Source organism: Neoarius graeffei, chromosome 10, assembly GCF_027579695.1.
Source record: "Neoarius graeffei isolate fNeoGra1 chromosome 10, fNeoGra1.pri, whole genome shotgun sequence".
NCBI classification, from domain to species: Eukaryota; Metazoa; Chordata; class Actinopteri; order Siluriformes; family Ariidae; genus Neoarius; species Neoarius graeffei.
The window spans coordinates 38,459,104-38,481,130 of record NC_083578.1 but is presented as its reverse complement, the minus strand read 5'-3'; the positions used below and the strand labels follow the sequence as shown (position 1 = coordinate 38,481,130).

The 22,027-nt window shown below is 47.0% G+C and overlaps 2 protein-coding genes across 3 annotated transcripts in view; one reads left to right on the top strand and one right to left on the bottom strand.

The window, feature by feature from the left end:
• si:ch211-166a6.5 (clustered mitochondria protein homolog) overlaps positions 1–22,027 on the bottom strand; it is a 94,509-nt gene that overhangs the window by 38,066 nt on the left and 34,416 nt on the right. For both annotated transcript variants that reach the window (XM_060931778.1, XM_060931779.1), the window contains exons 6-7: positions 5,833–5,987; positions 5,635–5,757 (exon numbers count right to left, since the gene is read on the bottom strand). In XM_060931778.1, coding sequence (XP_060787761.1) covers positions 5,635–5,757; positions 5,833–5,987 — 278 coding nt within the window. The remainder of the gene's footprint in view (positions 1–5,634; positions 5,758–5,832; positions 5,988–22,027) is intronic.
• On the top strand, positions 13,522–17,618 carry LOC132893053 (protein NYNRIN-like). Its single transcript, XM_060931777.1, has 2 exons — positions 13,522–14,453; positions 15,293–17,618. The coding sequence occupies exons 1-2, from the start codon at positions 14,004–14,006 to the stop codon at positions 16,799–16,801; spliced, it is 1,959 nt and encodes a 652-aa protein (XP_060787760.1). The 5' UTR covers positions 13,522–14,003; the 3' UTR covers positions 16,802–17,618.

Below are 22,027 nucleotides of genomic sequence, written 5' to 3'. Positions count from 1 at the left end.
AAGAGAGACCCATGTTCTATTGTCAGAAAGTTAGGGGGGAGCTTGGGGGTGCTACGGCTACCCTAGGGTAGCCGTAGCACCCTCTTAGCATGCCCAAGAAATTTCTATGGTTTATTTGGAATTTTTAAGTGTGTGAAAACTATAATTTACAAATTTGAAAAATAAATACATGAATAAAACAGATTATTTTACACTAAAAAACATCAACGCAGGTGGTCTGATTCAGCCAATAGGTGCATAGGACACATTGAACTTTCCCATCCCGTTAGCCAGAGCACAATTTTTTTTTAATAACATAACATTAGTGAAGCATTTGCAATATCATAATTACATTTTTCCTCATAAAACATCTACATGTGGAGACTCAATCGACAGATGCACTGTTTTGTTATGAAGATATCAAATGGTAAGTGCATGATTTTTTCCCCTCTGTTGCAAATTATAAATTTATGTATTTGGCAGTTGAGGCACAAATTCTGATTCCATTATCTCTATACAATACTCGTTCGTATAACATTAGGTCTCTGGAGTGGAATACTGTTGATTCATTACTTGTGGTGTTGTTAACTGACAGCATGAATTTGTGGTGTCAGAATCTGAGGCTGAAATGTGCACAGACTGTGTCTGTTGCCTGCAACTTGTGTGCAAGCCCTGTTAATGGCTTAACTGTGTGGAATTTTATATTCGGGGTGTGTTTACATAGGCTGGCTTGTGAACCATACACTTGTATCCTATGAGCTGACTATCTTGCCTTGTGTTTAATAAAGAACGACACCAACTGCTTCTGTTCATATACACGTGTTAGTGGTATTGCAATAGAAATAGAAGGGCACTCAGAGCACAGACCTCTACCAAGTCCAAATGTTGCAACGTTGGCGAAAGTGAAACTAAATTCGTCCAGCCATGTTGAGTCAGATCTGCTTTAAAATTTAAAGGGTTCGTCCTTGGCCCATGCTACACCTTTCCACTAAGTTTCATGAAAAATGGGTTGGTAGATTTTGCATAATCCTTTTTACAAACAACCAAACAAAAACTGAAAGCAGAACCTTCAAGGAGGTAATTAAACTGTGGCAAATGGCACATTAATGGGTAACCCTAAATTTCAGAGCACCCTCACTGAAAAGTCAAGCAGACCCATAATACCAGCAAAAGAAAATCTCTGGCACCACCCCTGCAACTGGGCCTTCCAGCAGGACAATGATTCCCCTGTGACAGAGCTTCCAGGGAGTTAGTTAACACTGGACAGTTCAAAACGCCCATGCAACTGTCAGCCATTAAATCGACATTTCAGACTTGTACATCAATTTCATCTCTGGCATTGTTAGTGGGAGTTGGGGTGAGGGGAAATGACCCAATTTTGCGTAAAACAGTATGCTTATTAACAGGCTTGTAGTATTCGAGTCCGACTCATGCGTTAACTGCAGTCGGACTCATAAATTGGAGACAAGGACTCGGATTTTTTTCTTTTTTTTGTAACATGCCATAAAATATTTACATCTACATTAATTTTGATACTAACTTCATGCAAGAGAACGCACATTCACCTGTTTATACATCATGTTCGGGACCAAACTAGCATTAATGGTGCTAAAATGCCTGGAGAGAATGCCCCTAGGATTGTCTGCTTTACTTATACAGACTTCTCGTGCAGTGAGAAAAAAATGCACGGCTATGTGTTTCATACATAGAAGAACTACTGAGGAGACGACGGGGACAACCTTGAACTTCAATCGTCATTTGGCAAGACTCCACTCAGAGAAGTAAGGGACATGCATTGCTCTGTTGATAGCGGGACTTGCTGACTGATGAACTAGCTAGTGTTAGGCCCTGTCCACACGGCAACGGATTCAGGTGAATCCGATACAATTGTTTATCGTTTAGGCCTGGCGTCCACACGGCACCGGCGTTTTGGGTGCCCCAAAACGCAATCTTTTGAGAACGGGTTCCAGAGTGGAAAGATCTGGCAATGTTGCCGTTGCGAAGTCGTCTGGATGAGTAGAACAGATTTGTTTACGATGACGTCACAACCACATGACTGTGAGTGCTTCACGCCGGGTAGAAGTGTAACGAACTCGATGCGAGTTGTCAACAAATCCTATAACTTGGTTCATGAAACGCGCTTACAAAATATTTTTCACTGTGAATATTTATTGTGTAATGGTGCAAAGTGAGAGAGAGAGAGAGAGAATAGCCCTTAGGGCAGAGTCAATCCCACCAGCAAAAATAGGGAAAAAAAGGAGTGCTCTCACCTCTTCAGATGTTGGTTTAAGTCCTACAATACATTCCTCAAAAAGGGCGTAGAAGAACAAATTAATCCATCAACGTGTAGCATTCAATTTATTCCAGACCATTAAAGACGCCGCCTTCTGCGTAGAATCATACGTCATCCTCGCCGCCATATTGGATGGGTCAAAGCGGAGAATAAAGATGCCTCATTCATGTGCTGCGTTTAACTGTACCAACAGGTTTGCCGTCCAAACGAGATCACATGGGATTACCTTTCACAGGTGAGACTGGAAAAATACTTTTCATTGTATTTGGTCATTATAATGTAATTTTACGAAGAGATTTTTCTGACTTTGTGGCTAATATGAAGTCTCGCGCATAATAGTTTATGCGCATGTGTCCTTACTTCTTCTATTGTTCTGGTGTCTCCGAAGGGACCATCTTACAGCGCCCCTAGAGGTGTGGCATGTGTATTGCATCGTTTTCAGCAAGCATTGCGTTGCCATATGGACCTGATATTTTACTGATCGTTGCCCATTTGGACGCGATATTTTTTTAAATAACATCTCGTTGCCGTTGTCGTGTGGATGTAGCCTTAACCCTCTCTCATGTTATTTGCCCTGTTGATAGTGGGCGGGGCTTGCTAAGTGATGAATCAGCTTTTTAAATCTGTAGCCCATTAACTAAAATGGGCCAGTCAAGCAGTAATGTTAGTCCAACATAGTAGCAGAGACAGTTTCACATAAAGGCAGCAACAGCCATCGTCAAATGGTGCAGTTGGAGTCTTGTTCTTGGACTCGACTCGAAAATTTCTTTAATGACTTGAACTTGAACACTGGGGACTCGAGACTGGACTCGGTTTCAAGGTTTAGTGACTCAACTACAACACTGCTTATTAATATGAGGAGGTTGGCAGGTCTGTAGGTGTATTGAGTTTATTTTAAAAAAAAAAAAAGTTTGAGTATTTTAAATAAAATATTACAGCTAAAGTGGTATAATGTATACCGTAAAATACCAAATAATAGCCGAGTTCCAATTAACCGCCGAGTTCCCTTTAACGGCCGGGTGTACGCGTGTGTTGTGACAAATAAAGGCCAGTTCCGAATACTCGCCGGGGTCTAAAAAAAAAAAAAAAAGCGTCCGAACGTTCTATCTACAATCTTGAGGCCCAGCACTTTTCTGGTTTTCTGGTGTTTAAACGATTTTGCATTGCATAGTTTTCTACCGAAACAATATGAATGAATGAATGAATGAATGAATGAATGAATGAAAAATGAAATTATTTCTATAATACTGTTTACAACATTTTGTTACGCAGGGGTGATAGCGTTCCGGCGCGCCGCGCCGGATTTCCGGCACGCCGTGGCTGGGGAAAAAAAAAAAAATCTAGTTCGCCCATTGTCCTGTGTCATTCTGAGATGCGCAGATAGACAGTAAAGGGAATTCGGAATTCCCTTTACTGTCTATCTGCGCATCTCAGAATGACACGTAACTTACACATAACTTACGTGATAATAAACATGCCATTTCAATGTTATAATCTTGGTCTACCGTAATATTTCTTGAGGAATGCAACTCCGTAACTTTTGACAGATGTCTTAGCCAATTACGTTTGACATGGGTGTGTGGGATATCACTTACGTCATCGAATGAGGAATACCCCTTTGGGTATACCCAACGAAAGCCAGCGTGTGTGGTGACATTGAGGACTGCGGGTTTCCAAGGTTGGACTGCTGCTTCTGTTAAACGACCTAAATTGCCGAATGCATGCGTCAAAGCACACACTGAGTTTTATTAAAGACCTTATACCATTTCACTTGCCCTTACCCATTCGGATCTGGAAGACGCTTTACAAAAAAGGTGAGAGCGTTCTAACATGCATTTCAGTCTGCTCGCGGCCAATCTAATCCAAGGGGCCTTTTCAACAAATAATCTGTCGTGCAAGTTGGGCAGAAGCACGCGTCAGGCAGGCAACATGTAGGCCTACAAGTCAGTAACCTATTCAACTAACTTTCATCCGAACTTTAAGTTTTCTACGGGGTCGAGCCACCGTACCAACTCACTCGGGGAATAGGCTCATATCCGCCAAATAGGGAGACGTCTTGGAGAGAAACGTGAGAATGCAAGATGACAGTATGTAGCCACTGCAGGTCACTTATTTTTCAGCATAAGAAAAAACCCTTTGGTTTGACACTTCGCACCCTAATTATGTTGCTTCAACGTCGCGCCCTCCATGCAATTTCAGATTGACAGACATCGCGAAGCGCAAAGGGTGGAGGCTGCATGGGTGAGGGTGATAGCAAGTGACCATAACTTTGCAGAGTAATTAAATCACAGTGCTGCGCACAGACAATGGTGTGGTTTCTTGATTATTTTGTAAAGCATGCACTTAACTAGTCATTAACAGGAAAAGGTGTGTGATTTATCCTTTATCCACCCCGACTGTGCCATGCGAAGATGCATTCTGCGCGTCTTCAAAATTCCCCGAAGTTGGCACCGTGCTATCTGTAATCTAACTCTAAACAAACTGTAAGTTATACTGGTTAAAAGTAGGCCTATCTGAGAATGATTTTTTTCCCCGTTTTGAGGTAGATTTTGGGGAAGGTGTTTGTGAAGAAGGAATTAATCGCCTGTTCCAAATAGCCGCCTAGTCTCTAATACGCGCCGGGTCTCTTACGTGATTGAGACAAATAATAGCCCGGGCTATTATTTGGTATTTTACGGTAGTTGCGGTCAGAAGTTCACAAACAATATTGGGCTTTTAGTGATTTCTTTGTTCTTTCTCTGTGGCAGAATGATTGTACAACATAGACCTTTAAGAGGGGGAAAAAAAAACTACATTTCATGCACAAGTTTTAATTTATTTTGGGTTTCAGAAATAAACACAGGATAAAAATTACACATACAGGGTCAAAAACATACATACACCAACTTATATTATTAATTCAACAGTGCTGAAAGTTCCAAAATGTTTTTTAATTTGCCAAGGCCTTTTAACAGCCTGTTAGTGATCATGACTGACTACAGCTGGTAGCTTCTCTGTGCCAACACAATCAAGGTTTGTTTGACAGCACTCATTGGACTGACCAACATGCAGTACAATGCAAAAGTCCAAGGAACTCACTGCAGTAAAAGTAGTAAAATAAATTTAAAAAAACTTGTGCACTAAATTCCCCCCCATGAAAGGTGCATGTTTTACAATCATTCTGCCTCAGAAAAAGAATCATTCAAAGGAAAAAAAAAAAAAAAAAATCACCAAAAGCCCAATATTGCCATAACATTTATGTCTATTACGACATTCTTGGGACATGTATGTAAACTTCTGACCACAACTGTAGAACAGATGGCTAAAGGGATAAGAATTGCTAAGTAATTAACAGACCGTAATATTTGTGTACTTTGGGTTACCTGTGTCGGAGTACACTGAAGTAATGCTTAAACTGTGGACTGAGTTGAGACAGCAGGTCAGTCAGGCAGTGACACAGTGGAGTGGATGAGGCAGGACGTGGGTCAAAAACATCCACAGTGGACCTGAAATCAGACAGAAAAAACAGTGAGATGGAATGCAGCTGTCTAGGGTTAAGTCAGGGTTAACCCTGTCCTCACCTGTTCAGGTAGAACCCTCGAGGAGATGATGTAATGTCATAGTGCTTGCCCTCCAGTGTTTGGACACTAATGTAAAGATAGTCACCCTGCAGTTTCCTGGAGCCAGGTGGAGGGTTCCAAGAGCTAAGTGACAGATCCAGCAGGCAATTGGGAACCTATAATGAAGGACATTGATGTGTATTGCACAGGTGACAATGCTATCACTTTAGATTGAAACTCAACTGTGTAAAAGTATACAAATTTTTGTTGCTTGAATGAACATGAGCATGTGTACACACACACACACACACACTCGTGTTGTAGTCGAGTCACTAAACCTCGAGTCTGAGTCCAGTCCCGAGTCCCCAGTGTTCAAGTCCGAGTCGAGTCCAACACTCGGACCGCACCATTTGATGGTGGCTGTTTTACCACCATTAACATTAGTTTGTTCATATGTCATGTTCAGGAACAGGCGAATGTGCATTCTCTGCCAGGGAGTGTGAAGTATTCTGTCAGAGATGGTTGGGAGATGGATGTAAGTGCAGAATTTGTGTTTATTAATACAAGTGAAGACAGGTAAACAATCCAGAATGGCAGGCAAAATCGTAAAACAGTGAAACAGGCAATAGGTCGAGCGAGGCACAAACAGGCTATCGTAGACTCGGCAGAATCAAAGATGAGGAACAGAATATCAGGGATCAGGAAACCAAGCAAGGAAATAAGGCTCAATAATGGTGTCAGCAACGCAACTCAATACTTCGCAAAGCAAGTGTTTTCTCATAGTTTTTATATCAGCATGCTGTTTGTGCGTTAATCCTGTGCAGGTGTGAGTCATTTACGGCGCATGCGTGAGAGTCCGCTTGGCACGCGCAATGTCTACTACACGGCCGAGAGTCTATCTGATGTACGCACCAAGGCACACAGGTGCGACACTCGTATGAAATTTGTACAAAATGAATGTAGATATAAATCTATGTTCTGTCTGACTAATAGGGAGTATCAGGTATTTATCATCTCATGGATGAAAAGCATTCCTAAGGTGTCGTTGAGTCATCCTGTTAGTGTGGGTCACTGGGGGCTGGGTGTGAATGGCCTAGAGAGTGTTGTTGGGGTGATCAATGGGTTGTTGGTTCTCTCTGTCCTCCTGTGAGTCACTGAAAACAGCTGGGTTTTGATGTGCATTCATTTGTCTGGGAAGTGTGCCAAGGACTGCATTGTAGGTGGCTGGTAAATGGTGTCTTAGACCACCACCTCTGTTCAGTGATGGCTGTTTCAGGTTGACAAAAATGGTTTCTTTAACTCTTTGCTCATACCAACGATCCTCTCTGGCTAAAATGTGTACGTTGCAATCCTGAAATGAGTGTTCTTTGTTGCTAAGATGAAGATAGACAGCAGAGTTCCGGCCTGAGGAACTGGCTCTCCTGTGTTGAGTCATGCACCTGTGAAGCGGTTGTTTTGTTTTCCCAATATATGAGTCTGTGCATTCTGCACTGAATTGCATACACTACGTTGTCCTGTTTGTGTCTGGGTATTCTGTCCTTAGGGTGGACCAGTTTCTGCTTCAGGGTGTTACTGGGTCTGAAATGTACTGGAATGTTGTGTTTGTAGAAGATCCTCCTGAGTTTCTCAGATGGACCAGAAATGTAGGGAATGACAAGTGTTCTTGTGTCTGTTCCTGTTATCTTCCTTGTCCATTATGTTCCTTTTTCTGCTCTTGAAGAGGGCCCAGTTGGGATACCCGCAGTTCTGAAGTGCTTTCTTGATGTGATTTTGCTCCTTCTCTTTTCCCTCTACCGTTGTAGGAATGTTCTGAGCCGTGTTGCAAGGTCCTAATGATCCCCAATTTATGTTCCAGTGGGTGGTGTGAATCGAAGAGTAGGTACTGGTCTGTGTGTGTGGGGGTTTCTGGTAGACCTCGATGCTAAAGCTTCTGTCTTGTCTAATGTGTACATCACAATCCAAGAAGGCTAGATTATTCCCACTGACATCCTTCTGAGTGAAATTGATGTTGATATCCACTACATTGATGTGCTTAGAGAAGGCTTCCACCTCATGGGTTTTGATTTTAACCCAGGTGTCATCCACATATCTGAACCAGTGGCTGGGAGCAACTCCTGAAAAAAAAGTGGTCAAAGCTTTATGTTCCACTTCCTCCATGTATAGATTGGCCACAATAAGGGACACCAGTGAGCCCATGGCACATCCATGCTTCTGTCTGTAGAAACTTTCATTAAACTGGAAATAGGTGGTGGTCAGGCAGAGGTCAAGCAGGGTGCAAATCTGGTCCATGGTGAGGTTCATTCTATCCAGTAAGGTGCTGTTTTGAAGGAGTCGTTTTCTAACAGATTCGACTGCTTCTGTGGTGGGAATGCAGGTGAATAGAGAAGTGACATCGTAGGAAACCATGGTTTCATCTGAGTCTAGTTTGAGGTCTGCAACTTTAGTAGCAAAATCTTGGGAGTTTTTGACGTGATGTGGCATGTTTCCAACAAGAGGAGCCAGGATGGTGGCTAGGTGTTTGGCAATGTTATAGGTGACAGTGTTTACACTGCTGATGATAGGTCCGAGTTGAGCTCCTTCTTTGTGAATCTTGGGGAGTCCGTATAGTACAAGATGTTAGGGTTTTGCTGGGATTCGAACCTGGTTCGCTGGTGTGATAATCCAGCAAACCCCCACTAGGCCACCAGGGGGATGACTCAAATGCAGAGGCGTGAGGCGGAAGTAGAAAAAGTATCAAAAGGTTTATTTACAATATTTACACTATATACAATCTAAGGCAAAAACAAAAGTATAATCCAAATGCTCAGAAGATAACCAGGAAAAAAAAGTCCAAAGAAACAAAGAGCCAAAAAACCAGAAAAGAAGGAGGCAAAAATACAAACGCTCAGAGGATCCAAAATGGTAAACACAAAGTCCAAAAAGTCCAAAAGAAAGCAAAGTACAAAAACCACAAAGACACGGGCGAGGAAATCGGAACAGAGGTAACTGGAGCTAAACATAACAGCACAAAGACTCCGTGACAAAAGGACTGAACTCAGGGGTATAAATACACAAACTAATTAAGGACAGGGCGGGGCAGGAAACAGGCAATAAGACAAAAACAAAACACAGAACACAGTGGTGACCTCTAGAGGCCCAAAAGAAACATGGCCAGAAAAGGAAATAACAGTGGCCTCTAGAGACCAAAACAGTCCCAGTCCTAACAGGACCCCCCCCCCAGGAGCGTCTCCTGATGTTCCCAGGACTTTATAAGTTTAGGACTGTAAAAGTTCTTTATCAAGTATGTCCCGAGCTGGGACCCAGCAGCACTCCTCAGGGCCATAGCCCTCCCAGTCCACAAGATATTGGAGGCCCCCGCGAACCCGGCGGGAGTCCAGCAGGCGGCGCACGGTGAACACAGTCGGACCCTGGAAGATGCGGGGGGGGGGGGGCGGGGGTTCCTAGGGGCAGGGGCATACGTGGACGTCAGTACGGGCCGCAACAGGGAAACATGGAATGTGGGGTTGATCCTTAGCGTACGTGGTAACTGGAACCAGTAGGAGACAGGGTTAACTCTGCGTACAACCTTGAAGGGGCCAATGTAGCGAGGAGCAAGCTTGCGGTTCTCCACCCGCAGCGGAAGGTCCTTGGTGGACAGCCAAACCCGCTGCTCAGGGCGGAAAGTGTGGGCAGGTCTCCTATGGCGGTTGGCCTAAGTCTGGTTGGTACTGGAGGTCTGGATGAGTGTCCTCCTGACCTTGCTCCAGGTCTTGCGACACCGTCTCACGTAATGGTTGACCGAGGGCACCCCAGCGTCCTCCTCCTGGTCCGGGAACAGAGGTGGCTAGAACCCGAATTGGCACTGGAACGGCGACAGCTTGGTGGCCGATGACTGCAGGGTGTTGTGGGCGTACTCTGCCCATGGCAGCCAGGTGCTCCACGATGTCGGGTTATCCATAGCCAGGCCTCGCAGGGTAGTTTCCAGGTCCTGGTTGAGCCTCTCCGTCTGGCCGTTGGACTGGGGGTGGAACCCAGAGGAGAGGCTGGCAGTGGCCCCGATGCTCTTGCAGAAGCCGTGCCATACTCGGGAGGAGAACTGGGGCCCCCGGTCAGAGACGATGTCCTGAGGGAGACCAAAAACTTGGAAGACATGAGTGAACAACAATTTAGCAGTGTCAAGGGCAGAGGAGAGTTTGCACAGTGGAATAAAGCGGCAGGCCTTGGAGAATCTGTCCACTATGACCAATATGACAGTGTTACCTTGAGACTCAGGGAGACCCGTGATGAAGTCGACCGCCACGTGGGACCAGGGACGCCGGGGAATAGGCAGAGGATGCAGGAGACCCTGGGGACGCTGTCGCGGGTTCTTGGTTCTGGTGCAGACCTCACAGGACAGGACGAATGACCTCACTTCCTTCTCCATGTTAGGCCACCAGAAGCGTCTTTTCAGGAAGTCCAGGGTCCTCCAAGCTCCCGGGTGGGCGGTGAGAGGGGAAGAGTGACCCCACTGGAGAACCTTGGCCCGGGCTTGACAAGGGACGTACAGGAGGCCCGGTGGCCCCGTCCCAGGATCAGGGTCCCGGCGTTGAGCTTGTCGAACAGTCTCCTCAATACCCCAGCGGACAGGGGCCACAATCCGGGATATAGGGATGATAGGCCCAACTTCACTCTCCCTGTTGTTGGGCGAGAACAGCCTGGAGAGCGCATCCGGTTTGGTGTTCTTAGAGCCCGGGCGGTATGATAGGGTGAAGCTGAAATGGCTGAAAAACAAAGCCCACCTAGCCTGTCGTGGGTTCAGCCTCTTGGCTTGCTGGAGGTACTCCAGGTTCTTATGGTCCGTCCACACCAGGAATGGATGTTGCGCTCCCTCCAGCCAGTGCCTCCACTCCTCAAGGGCTCGTTTGACCGCTAGCAGTTCCCGATCCCCCACATCATAGCGGGACTCCGCAGGGCTCAGGCAGTGGGAGAAGTAAGCGCAGGGGTGCAGCTTCCCTTCCGAGCATTGAGAGAGCACCGCGCCGACACCACTATCCGAGGCGTCCACCTCCACGATGAATGGTTGGGAGGTGTCCAGGAGAACCAGAATGGGTGCCGTGCAAAAGCGGTGTTTTAGGTCATTAAACGCCTCTTCCGCCTGAGGGGACCAGACAAAGGAGCCACCAGTCCTTTTGGTGAGGTCCGACATAGGTGCAGCTACGGAACTGAAGTTCCTGATGAACTTGCGGTAGAAGTTAGCGAATCCTAAGAACTGCTGAACCTCCTTAACGGACTTGGGAGTAGGCCAGTCCCGGACGGCCAGGGTCTTGGCTGGGTCCATCTGGAGTTGCCCCGTTCGTACGATAAATCCCAGGAAGGAGACCTTGGGGACATGAAACTCGCATTTCTGGGCTTTAGCAAAAAGATTATTCTGCAAGAGTATCTGGAGGACTTGGCGGACATGGTGGCGGTGTTCCTGTAAGGTCTTGGAGAATATAAGAATATCGTCGAGGTAGACGAAAATGTACAGATTAATCATATCCCTCAAGACGTCATTGATAAGGGCCTGAAAAACAGCTGGTGCATTGGTGAGTCCGAAGGGCATCACCTGGTACTCGTAGTGCCCTGACGGGGTGTTAAAGGCGGTCTTCCACTTGTCTCCCTGTCGGATACAGACGAGGTGGTATGCGTTCCGTAAGTCCAACTTGGTGAAGATGGTGGCACCTTGGAGCAGGTCGAATGCTGTGGACATCAGCGGAAGGGGATAGCGGTTGCGCACGGTGATCTTGTTCAGGCCCCTATAATCAATACATGGCCGGAGACCCCCATCCTTCTTGCCGACAAAGAAGAAGCCGGCACCAGCAGGTGAGGTGGAGGGTCGAATGAACCCAGAGGCCAAGGCTTCCTTGATGTACTCCTCCATGGCCTTGCGTTCTGGCTGAGAGAGGGAGAACAGACGGCCCCGAGGAGGAGTAGTCCCAGGGAGCAAGTCGATGGCACAGTCGTAGGTGCGGTGCAGAGGAAGAACGGCGGCCCTGCTCTTGCTGAAGACCTCCTTGAGATCCCAGTACTCAGTGGGAACTTGAGATAACTCTGTGAGATCAGGGGGCTCGGCAGGAGACACAGGAGAGCTAGAGAGCAGACAAGAGGCATGGCATGCAGGGCCCCATTCCACAACCTGGCTTGTAACCCAGTCTATACGAGGGTTGTGGCGGGTAAGCCAAGGAAGACCTAGAATAACTGGGAACTCAGGTGAAGGAATCAGGTGCAGGGATATTTCTTCCTTGTGACCTTGAGACTGGAGGAAGACTGGAGAAGTAACTTGGGTGACTCTTCCATCACCTAACGCTTGGCCATTGTAAGAATATAATCCTGAATACTCCTAAACCTACTCTTGTAAATGCGCGGCCCAAGGGTGACTGTCGTTTAGTGTAGCAGTTTAGGGTTTACTTTAGGCCAGCTACAATACAGTACGTGCTGCTCTGTACATTTTGCATTTCCACATGTTCTGTTCCCGTTTCATATCTTGATTTTGTCTATGTTTTTGTGTGAAACATCCTGTTGAACTGTGCATAACTCTTGTGTGACCTTGATACTGAGTGTGCAAAGCACATTCCGTAACTTTCCACTGCTGATACTCCCTACGCAAAGTGTATATAAAAGCCCCGACGCGCAGCTGCGCATTAGGGCACGACTGAGAATAAACCAGATTGATTTAACTCATGTGGTTTGCTCTCTTTTTGTCCTCGGAGTACTCCTTGTAACGCATCTGAACAGCACGCAGCACAATCCTAACAATTTGGTGACCCCGACGTGATATTCTCAATCAGGTAAGACATGTTTGATTGACTACCTGATTGGAAGTAGTTCCGTAGTGCCCTAAGGAGGGCTTTGTTTTCCCTGGTTCGAGTCCAGGAAGAGCGTGCTATAGAAATTTGTGTAGCGCCCTAAGGAGGGCTTGGTTTTCCCTGGTTCGAGTCCAGGAAGAGCGCGCTATAGAAATTTAGATAAATATCTGCTGTTTGTTTCTGTTCAGATCCGTTTGCTTTACTGTACGATGGGGGGCTCGTATCCTAAACCTGAGGTCACAGACACCCCGGCGGAATGGATGAATAAGTGCGGTTTAGGCTATTACGTTACGCCGTGGCTGGACAATTTGGCTGGGTGGACGGAGGCAAATCCTCAGATTCCATCGTATTCCCGTGATGGGACGTTTAATCCAGGCTTCCTTGCTTCAGCGCACCGTATGATTTACGAAAGAAATGGTTTGACATGAAGAAGGTATGGGATAAATCAAAGGGTGTTTACACCCCGAGACCTGTTTTAAAGGCTATTCCAAAACCAAAACTTTCTCAGTCAACCTCCCATGTAAAAGCGAGGGAGGAATAGTTACGTCCCACTCATTCCTCATCTCATATACATGTCCAGTAAATTTGTTAGCACATGATTTAATGTGCAAATTAGAAGTAAATCTCACATCCACTCCAGATGGACTAACTATTGAAGTAAGTGAAATGTGTGGTGTGCAGTATGGGTTTGGAAGCCCTCTGTATGTGTATGTCTGGCAGCTCTGTTCAGATCAGCTCGCACACTTGAACACCTCATCAGTTGACACAGATTATATGATGAGGAGCGTTTGCTCGAAATAGTCGATGTGTTGCAACCTAGAAATGACGTCGCTGTGAATATAAAGGAAGAAATAGCTCCGGCTCAGGAAGGTGGCCGTCCGCGTCAGCGCACCGTGTCGACATTTTTTTTTTTTTTTTGGAGGGACACACCGAATGCTTTGCAGCTCCTGCGTGAGCAGTTAACTAGGTATTTCTCCGCCTGATGTTTTTGCCCTATCCAGTTCTGTGCTGCCACATAACATTCTGAACGCTGCTTGTACGTCCCAAGCTCCTTCCCCTGTTCTCTCTGCTCTTCCTAACACCCTGTGGGCGGATCATAAGGACGATGTGGGCTCTGTGAGCTGCTCTCCGTATGAAGCTGTTATTAAACACTCTACACCTGTTTATGTTAAACAATACCCTCTGTCTCCTAGTAAGCTCAATGGTATTGACAATATTCTAAAATCTCTTTTGCAGCAAGGTGTCGTGGTTCCTTGTGTCAGCCCGTATAACACCCCAGTGAACCCGGTCCCAAAACCGGATGGCACATGGCGCCTCACTCAAGACCTACGTAAAATAAATGAACTCATCGTTCCCGTGGCTCCAGTGGTCCCTGACGTTCCTTCTCTTATGTCTTCTATTCCGTGTGACCATGCTTATTTCTCTGTGATTGATTTGTGCTCTGCCTTTTTCAGTGTTCCTGTGGGCCATGAGACTCAGCCCCTGTTTGCTTTCACACACAGGGGAAGACAATACACGTGGACGCGGTTGCCACAGGGTTTCATTGACTCACCGGCGGTCTTCACTGCCGTATTGCGGGACGCGCTGGCTGATCTCTGTCTTCCCCGGGGCTCCACGGTGCTCCAGTACGCGGATGATCTCCTGGTAACGGCGGAGGATCAAGACGCTTGTGCTGCCGCCACATTGTCTCTCCTCACACTCCTGGCGCAGAAGGGTTTCAAGGTCTCCCGCACGAAGTTGCAGTTTTGCCTCACAACTGTTCGCTACTTGGGACATGACCTCTCTCAGGGTTCCAGGAGGCTTAGCCCGGAACGCGTTCAAGTCATTATGGACACTCAGGTGCCTGCAACCAAGCACGCTCTCATGGCATTTCTGGGCCTCATCAATTACTGTCGTCAGTGGATCCCTGACTGTTCAATCTATGACAAGTGTTTGCGTTCAGCTATAAGTCACTCAGATCCTGTGACTCAGCCCCTGGTCTGGACTGAGGATAGGCTAACGGCCTTCAAGGCTCTGAAGCAAGCTTTGTGCTCCGCCCCTGCTCTCGGGCTGCCGAACTATCGTTTGCCGTTTCACCTGTATGTGTGCAATCAGAAGGGGACCGCCTCTGGGGTGCTGGCTCAGGAGCACGGGGGGGGGGCATGCGACCTTGCGCGTTTCTGTCTAAAACTCTTGACGCTGTGGCACAAGGGCTTCCTGGCTGTCTTAGGGCTGTTGCTGCGTGTGCTCTCATGGTCACGGACGCTGAAAAACTTGTTTTGTCGCATCCGCTCATTTTACACACTTCACATGACGTCGTGTACATTCTGCGGAATCTTAGCACTCAGCATTTGTCTGCTCAGCGTCGCTCTGGCTATGAGTTTATTCTTTTGGCCACAGAGCATCTCACTGTTAAGCCCTCCTCGTCGTTTGATTCTGTCGCCCACGCTCTTCAGCGTCTTCTTAACTCACAGGATGACGATGTTGCGTTTGACTCACATGACTGTCTTTCTAATATCGTTTTTGAGACTAGCATCCGCCCAGACTTACACTCCACCCCTCTTTCCATAGGCGATTCTCTTTTTGTAGATGGTTCCTGTTCCCGCCCTGCGGATGGTGTGTTCCTGTGTGGTTACTCTGTTTGTCGCCTCCCTGATGAAATTGTTGAAGCTCATTCTTTGCCTTTTTCTTCTGCTCAGGCTGCGGAGCTCTATGCTTTGACTCGCGCGTGTATTTTGGCTCAAGACACAGACGTTACTATTTACACCGACTCACGCTACGCTTTCGGCGTGGCGCACGACTTCGGCCGCATTTGGGCGTCTCGGGGGTTTACGACAGTCGACGGTAAGCCCATTTCTCATTCTTCACTTGTTACTGATTTAATCACCGCCTGTCTCCTTCCGTGCACGTTGGCCATTGTTAAGACACGCGCGCACACAAGAGGGGACTCATTTGAAGTAAAGGGCAATTCATTCGCTGATCGACTCGCTAAAGCTGCAGCCGCATCCGGTGTCCTGCCTCCAGGCTTTAACTGCGCTTTAGTTTCTACTGATCGCATGGTTAGCGCTGTCTTACCTGACATAGATCTCATTTCTATCCAGGCCTCGGCCTCTGTGGCAGATTCGCAGTTCTGGGACGCCCAGGGCGCGACAGAGAAGAGTGGCGTTTTGCTTGACGCACAGGGCCGTCTTTGTTTACCTCGTCACTGTACTCCCTTTCTCGTCCGCGAGTTCCATGGTCCCACTCATCGCGGCCGAAGAGGGGTAGTGGAGGATATGAACAGAACATTTTGCATCAATAATTTGCACACAGACGCACACAACATTCTGGACAAGTGTTTAACGTGCGCCCAGAATAATCTATCTAAACCAGGCGCGGTACATCAGCACCTTCCCATACCCGACACGCCTTTCCAAGAATGGCAGATCGACTTCACTCACATGCCAAAGCAGGGCCCGTTCAAATACCTTTTGGTCATGATTGACAAATTTTCACGGTGGATTGAGGCTTTCCCGTGTAGCAAAGAGAACGCCCGAACAGCAGTGAACAAACTTACACAGGAAATTATCCCACGTTACGGTCTTCCGGTAGGAATTGACTCTGATAAGGGAACGCCGTTCACCTCTAAGGTAACGCAGGAGCTATGTAAAGACCTCAAGATCAATTGGCGTTTTCATATCCCATACCATCCACAGTCCTCTGGCATTGTGGAGCGCGCGAATAGAACGATTAAGGGTAAGTTGCGTAAGGCTATGCAAGACGCAGGCACGAAAAATTGGGTCCAGGTTTTACCGTTGGTCCTCGCTGATATGCGCATGACTGCTCAGGTCGCTCTCGACAATTTATCTCCGTACGAGCTCGTCATGGGACGCCCCTTTCCTGTCCCTTGGCGTAGAGGCATGCAGGTTATAGGAACGGGTGATCTTGAAGTACATCTCAGCGAGTACGCGGTGGGTCTCATGCGGGTGCTGGATGAGTATTGGGCGAGAGTAAATTCCAAAAAGCCTCCCATTCCAGAGGCACACACTCACCCCTTTGAGGTAGGGGACAGAGTTTTAGTAAAGAGATTCGCTAAACTAAACGCTCCCATGGAGGAGTCACCCTACAGTGGGCCCACCGATGTACTCGCTGTAACTCGCACAGCTGTGCTAACGGACCTTTTTCCACAGTGGATCCATGCCAGCAGAATAAAGAAGGCTCCAATGTAATAGAAATCTATATTGTTGATGCTTAACAGACTTTTGTGTTTCAGAAAGTTGCTGTGACAATAGCTGACGGCCTTTTCAGGGATCCCCTTCCAGCATCTGGAGCAATCCAGTTTCGGCTGATCTACAAAGAGGGGATGGTTGGTGAGTCTTGCAAAGTTCTGGGCTGAAGAGTCTGAAAAGCACGGGAGCCTGTGACATTTTTCGCCGTCTGCACCCTGTGAGCATTAGAGAACAAAGTCAGTGACCAGTATGACTTTCTTCATCATCGTGCTGATCTCAACGCTTGGGGCAGGGTTACCCGCACAAGCAATACACCGGGACCCAAGGGATAACGAGTTTTAGAAATATGTAAACTTCACTGTAAAAACATCAATGAATATGAGTAAACCTTGTTATGTGTGTTCTTTGTTACCCCATGACAGCAGCGCTCCTTTTCCGGTCCGAATAGCCCCGTCTAACTACTCTAAGGTTAATATGACATGGCTCAGCCTGTGGCCCGTTTCTTTTCCGTTGTTGCATGGATCGTATATATAATATGATGATCTCGCACACAGGTTATGTCCCTGTGTCGGCCAAGACTGGGGTGTGAATAATACTCTGGGCTTGCGTCAGAGTATTAAAGAGGGGATTGTAAGAATATAATCCTGAATACTCCTAAACCTACTCTTGTAAATGCGCGGCCCAAGGGTGACTGTCGTTTAGTGTAGCAGTTTAGGGTTTACTTTAGGCCAGCTACAATACAGTACGTGCTGCTCTGTACATTTTGCATTTCCACATGTTCTGTTCCCGTTTCATATCTTGATTTTGTCTATGTTTTTGTGTGAAACATCCTGTTGAACTGTGCATAACTCTTGTGTGACCTTGATACTGAGTGTGCAAAGCACATTCCGTAACTTTCCACTGCTGATACTCCCTACGCAAAGTGTATATAAAAGCCCCGACGCGCAGCTGCGCATTAGGGCACGACTGAGAATAAACCAGATTGATTTAACTCATGTGGTTTGCTCTCTTTTTGTCCTCGGAGTACTCCTTGTAACGCATCTGAACAGCACGCAGCACAATCCTAACAGCCATCGAGGGCAGACACAGACAGTGGGACTTCAAGAGGCGCAGTCAGGACATTGATGCTTTGGGCGAAGTGGATATCCATAAAGTTTCCAGCCGCCCCTGAGTCTAACAAGGCTTGACAAGAGTGGACAGACTCACCCCAGGAGATGGAGACCGGGATGTAGATTCCTTGGCAAGGGAGTCCAGGAGAGAGGGTAGGCCCCGTCACAACCCTCCCTCGGCTGGACGGGGCGGTCCTTTTCCTGAGAGTTTGGGACATGATGCTCGGAAGTGACCAGGCTTGCCACAGTAGATGCAGCACTTGTCCCTCCTTCTGCACTCCCTCTCAGATGCGGAGAGGCGAGTACGACCCACTTGCATGGGTTCTGGACAGTCACTGGAGGAGGTAGACGGCCTCCAGGTAGAGGCAGGGAGACCGGGGAGGCTCAGGACTTGGCGGCGTTCTCTCATCCTGTTGTCCAGACAAGTAGAATGTGAGATCAGTGTTTCGAGGTCACTTGGGCATCCGATAGAAGCCAGACCGTCTTTGATGGGGTCAGACAGACCATGGTGGAAGGCTGACACCAGGGCAGTCTCGTTCCATCCACTTACTGCTGCGAGCGTCCGGAACGAGATGGCGTAGTCTGCGACGCTTCCCCCTTGCCGGATGGACATGAGCTTTCTGGCTGCGTCTTTACTGATGTCTGCTTGATCGAAGACACGCAGCATCTCCTCAGTAAACAGCTGGAAATCAGAGCACTCAGGTCCCTGTCTCTGCCAGATAGCAGTGGCCCAGGCTCGCGCCTTACCAGCTAACAAGGTTATCACAAAGGCAATCTTGTGGCGATCCTTAGTGTAGGTGGTAGGCTGAAGCTCAAAGGTGAGTTGACACTGAGTAAGGAACTCTCGACACTCACTGTGCTTGCCGTCATACCTCTGTGGTGCAGGAAGGCTGGGTTCGCAAGGTGAAGAAGGCAGCATGGCAGGAGGCACTGGAGCAGGAGCGGATGGTGGAGCAGGAGCAGAATCAGGCAGAGGAGATGGGGGCAGAGAAGTCAGCTGTGCCAGGGTTCTCCCAATCTGCTGAAGCAGTACCTCATGGCGAGCAAGGGTCTCACGTTGGCTTGCGAGAGTCCGTCCATGAGTGTCCATGGTGGATCCGAGGCGTGTTAACGCAGCCATCATTCCCTGAAGGTTGGCCAGGTAGACAGATGAAGAAGCCTCTGCTGAGTTGGTCATGATGGAGTCTTTCTGTTAGGGTTTTGCTGGGATTCGAACCTGGTGTTGCTGGTGTGATAATCCAGCAAACCCCCACTAGGCCACCAGGGGGATGACTCAAATGCAGAGGCGTGAGGTGGAAGTAGAAAAAGTATCAAAAGGTTTATTTACAATATTTACACTATATACAATCTAAGGCAAAAACAAAAGTATAATCCAAACGCTCAGAAGATAACCAGAAAAAAAAAAGTCCAAAGAAACAAAGAGCCAAAAAAACAGAAAAGAAGGAGGCAAAAATACAAACACTCAGAGGATCCAAAATGGTAAACACAAAGTCCAAAAAGTCCAAAAGAAAGCAAAGTACAAAAACCACAAAGACACGGGCGAGGAAATTGGAACAGAGGTAACTGGAGCTAAACATAACAGCACAAAGACTCCGTGACAAGAGGACTGAACTCAGGGGTATAAATACACAAACTAATTAAGGACAGGGCGGGGCAGGAAACAGGCAATAAGACAAAAACAAAACACAGAACACAGTGGTGACCTTTAGAGGCCCAAAAGAAACATGGCCAGAAAAGGAAATAACAGTGGCCTCTAGAGGCCAAAACAGTCCCAGTCCTAACATAAGAGGAACTGCTTCCCCAGGGTACAATCTGTAGTACAGAGATCGGTTGATGGCTTGGTCCTTTTCTAGTTGTTGCAGGCAGCTAACAACTTTCTTTTTGTAACAACTGGTGGGATCCCGCCTCAAGGTTTCATAGGTGGTTGTGTCGCTGAGGAGATAGGTCATCTTTGAGTGGTAGTCCGTTGTGTTTAGCACCACTGTGCATCTCCCTTTGTCAGCAGGAAGGATGGTGATGTTCCAGTCTCTTTGAAGCAATGCAAAAGCCCTCCTTTCTTGGATGGTGAGGTTGGGGGGGGTGGCAAGAGCAGCTGATACCTTCAATCTAAGTTGTTCTGCCTCCGTGTTGGTCAGATTGTTGTTTCTGATGGCTGACTCTGTGGCTATGATGAGGTCTACCACTGGTATCTGCTCTGTTGAAACTGCAAAGTTTAGTCCCTTGGATAAAACACCTTTCTCTGGTTGGGTGAATACCCTGTCGGATAAGTTGTTGACCCATTTCTCTTCTATGTCCGGTTGTGTAGCCTGGTCAGATTTCTTCCTCCAAGTCAGCACTTTTGTCTTGCTGGAGGAAGTGGTTTTAGACAGCAATGTTTGAAATTTGTGCATTCTGTCGTTCCTTGCCTTTGGTATGCTGTGAAATCTGTGCCTTCTCAGCAAACTCAGAGACTCGTTCCAAAACTTCACTGGGAAGAAGTATGGTCAACTCTTCAAACATCAGTTCAGTCTTGTTCTGGACAGCATCAATGGTGAAATGTACTTGTCTCACTCTCTCATTGAGAAGCTGCTTCTGGGCTTTCTGGAGGATTATTTCAGCTCTGTCCTTTGACAGTTATCTAACAGGGTAGGATCGTTGGTATGACCGAGGAGTTAAAGAAGCCATTTTTGTCAACCTGGAACAACCATCACTGTGAACAGAAGTGGTGGTCTAAGGCCCTGTCCACACGGCAATGGATTCAGGTGACTCCGATACAATTGCTTATCATTTAGGCCTGGCGTCCACACGGCACCGGCGTTTTGGGTGCCCAAAACGCAATCTTTTTGAGAACGGGTTCCAGAGTGGAAAGATCTGGCAACGTTGCCGTTGTGAAGTCGTCTGGATGAGTAGAACGGATTTGTTTACGATGATGTCACAACCACATGACTGTCAGTGCTTCACGCCGGGTAGAAGTGTAACGAACTCGATGCGAGTTGTCAACAAATCCTATAACTTGGTTCATGAAACGCGCTTACAAAATATTTTCACTGTGAATATTTATTGTGTAATGGTGCAAAGTGAGAGAGAGAGACTCTGCCCTTAGGGCAGAGTCAATCCCGCCAGCAAAAATAGGGAAAAAAAGGAGCGATCTCACCTCTTCAGATGTGGGTTTAAGTCCTACAATACATTCCTCAAAAAGGGCGTAGAAGAGCAAATTAATCCATCAACATGTATCATTCAATTTATTCCGGACCATTAAAGACGCCGCCTTCCGCGTAGAATCATATGTCATCCTCGCCACCATATTGGACAGGTCAAAGCGGAGAATAAAGATTCATGTGCTGCGTTTAACTGTACCAACAGGTTTACCGTCCAAACGAGATCATATAGGATTACCTTTCACAGGTGAGAAACAACAAATTAATTCCATCAACATGTAGCATTCAATTTATTCCGGACCATTAAAGACGCCGCCTTCCGCGTAGAATCATGCGTCATCCTCGCCGCCATATTGGACAGGTCAAAGCGGAGAATAAAGATTCATGTGCTGCGTTTAACTGTACCAACAGGTTTACCGTCCAAATGAGATCATATAGGATTACCTTTCACAGGTGAGAAACAACAAATTAATTCCATCAACGTGTAGCATTCAATTTATTCCGGACCATTAAAGACGCCGCCTTCCGCGTAGAATCATATGTCATCCTCGCCGCCATATTGAATAGGTCAAAGCGGAGAATAAAGATTAGCTGCGTTTAACTGTACCAACAGGTTTGCCATCCAAACGAGATCACATGGGATTACCTTTCACAGGTGAGACTGGAAAAATACTTTTCATTGTATTTGGTCATTATAATGTAATTTTACGAACAGATTTTCCTGACTTTGTGGCTAATATGAAGTCTCGCGCATAATAGTTTATGCGCATGCGTCCTTACTTCTTCTATTGTTCTGGTGTCTCCGAAGGGACCGTCTTACAGTGCCCCTAGAGGTGTGGCATGTGTATTGCATCGTTTTCAGCAAGCGTTGCCACATGGACCTGATATTTTACTGATCGTTGCCCATTTGGACGCGATATATTTTTAAATAACATCTCGTTGCCGTTGTCATGTGGATGTAGCCCAAGACACCATTTATC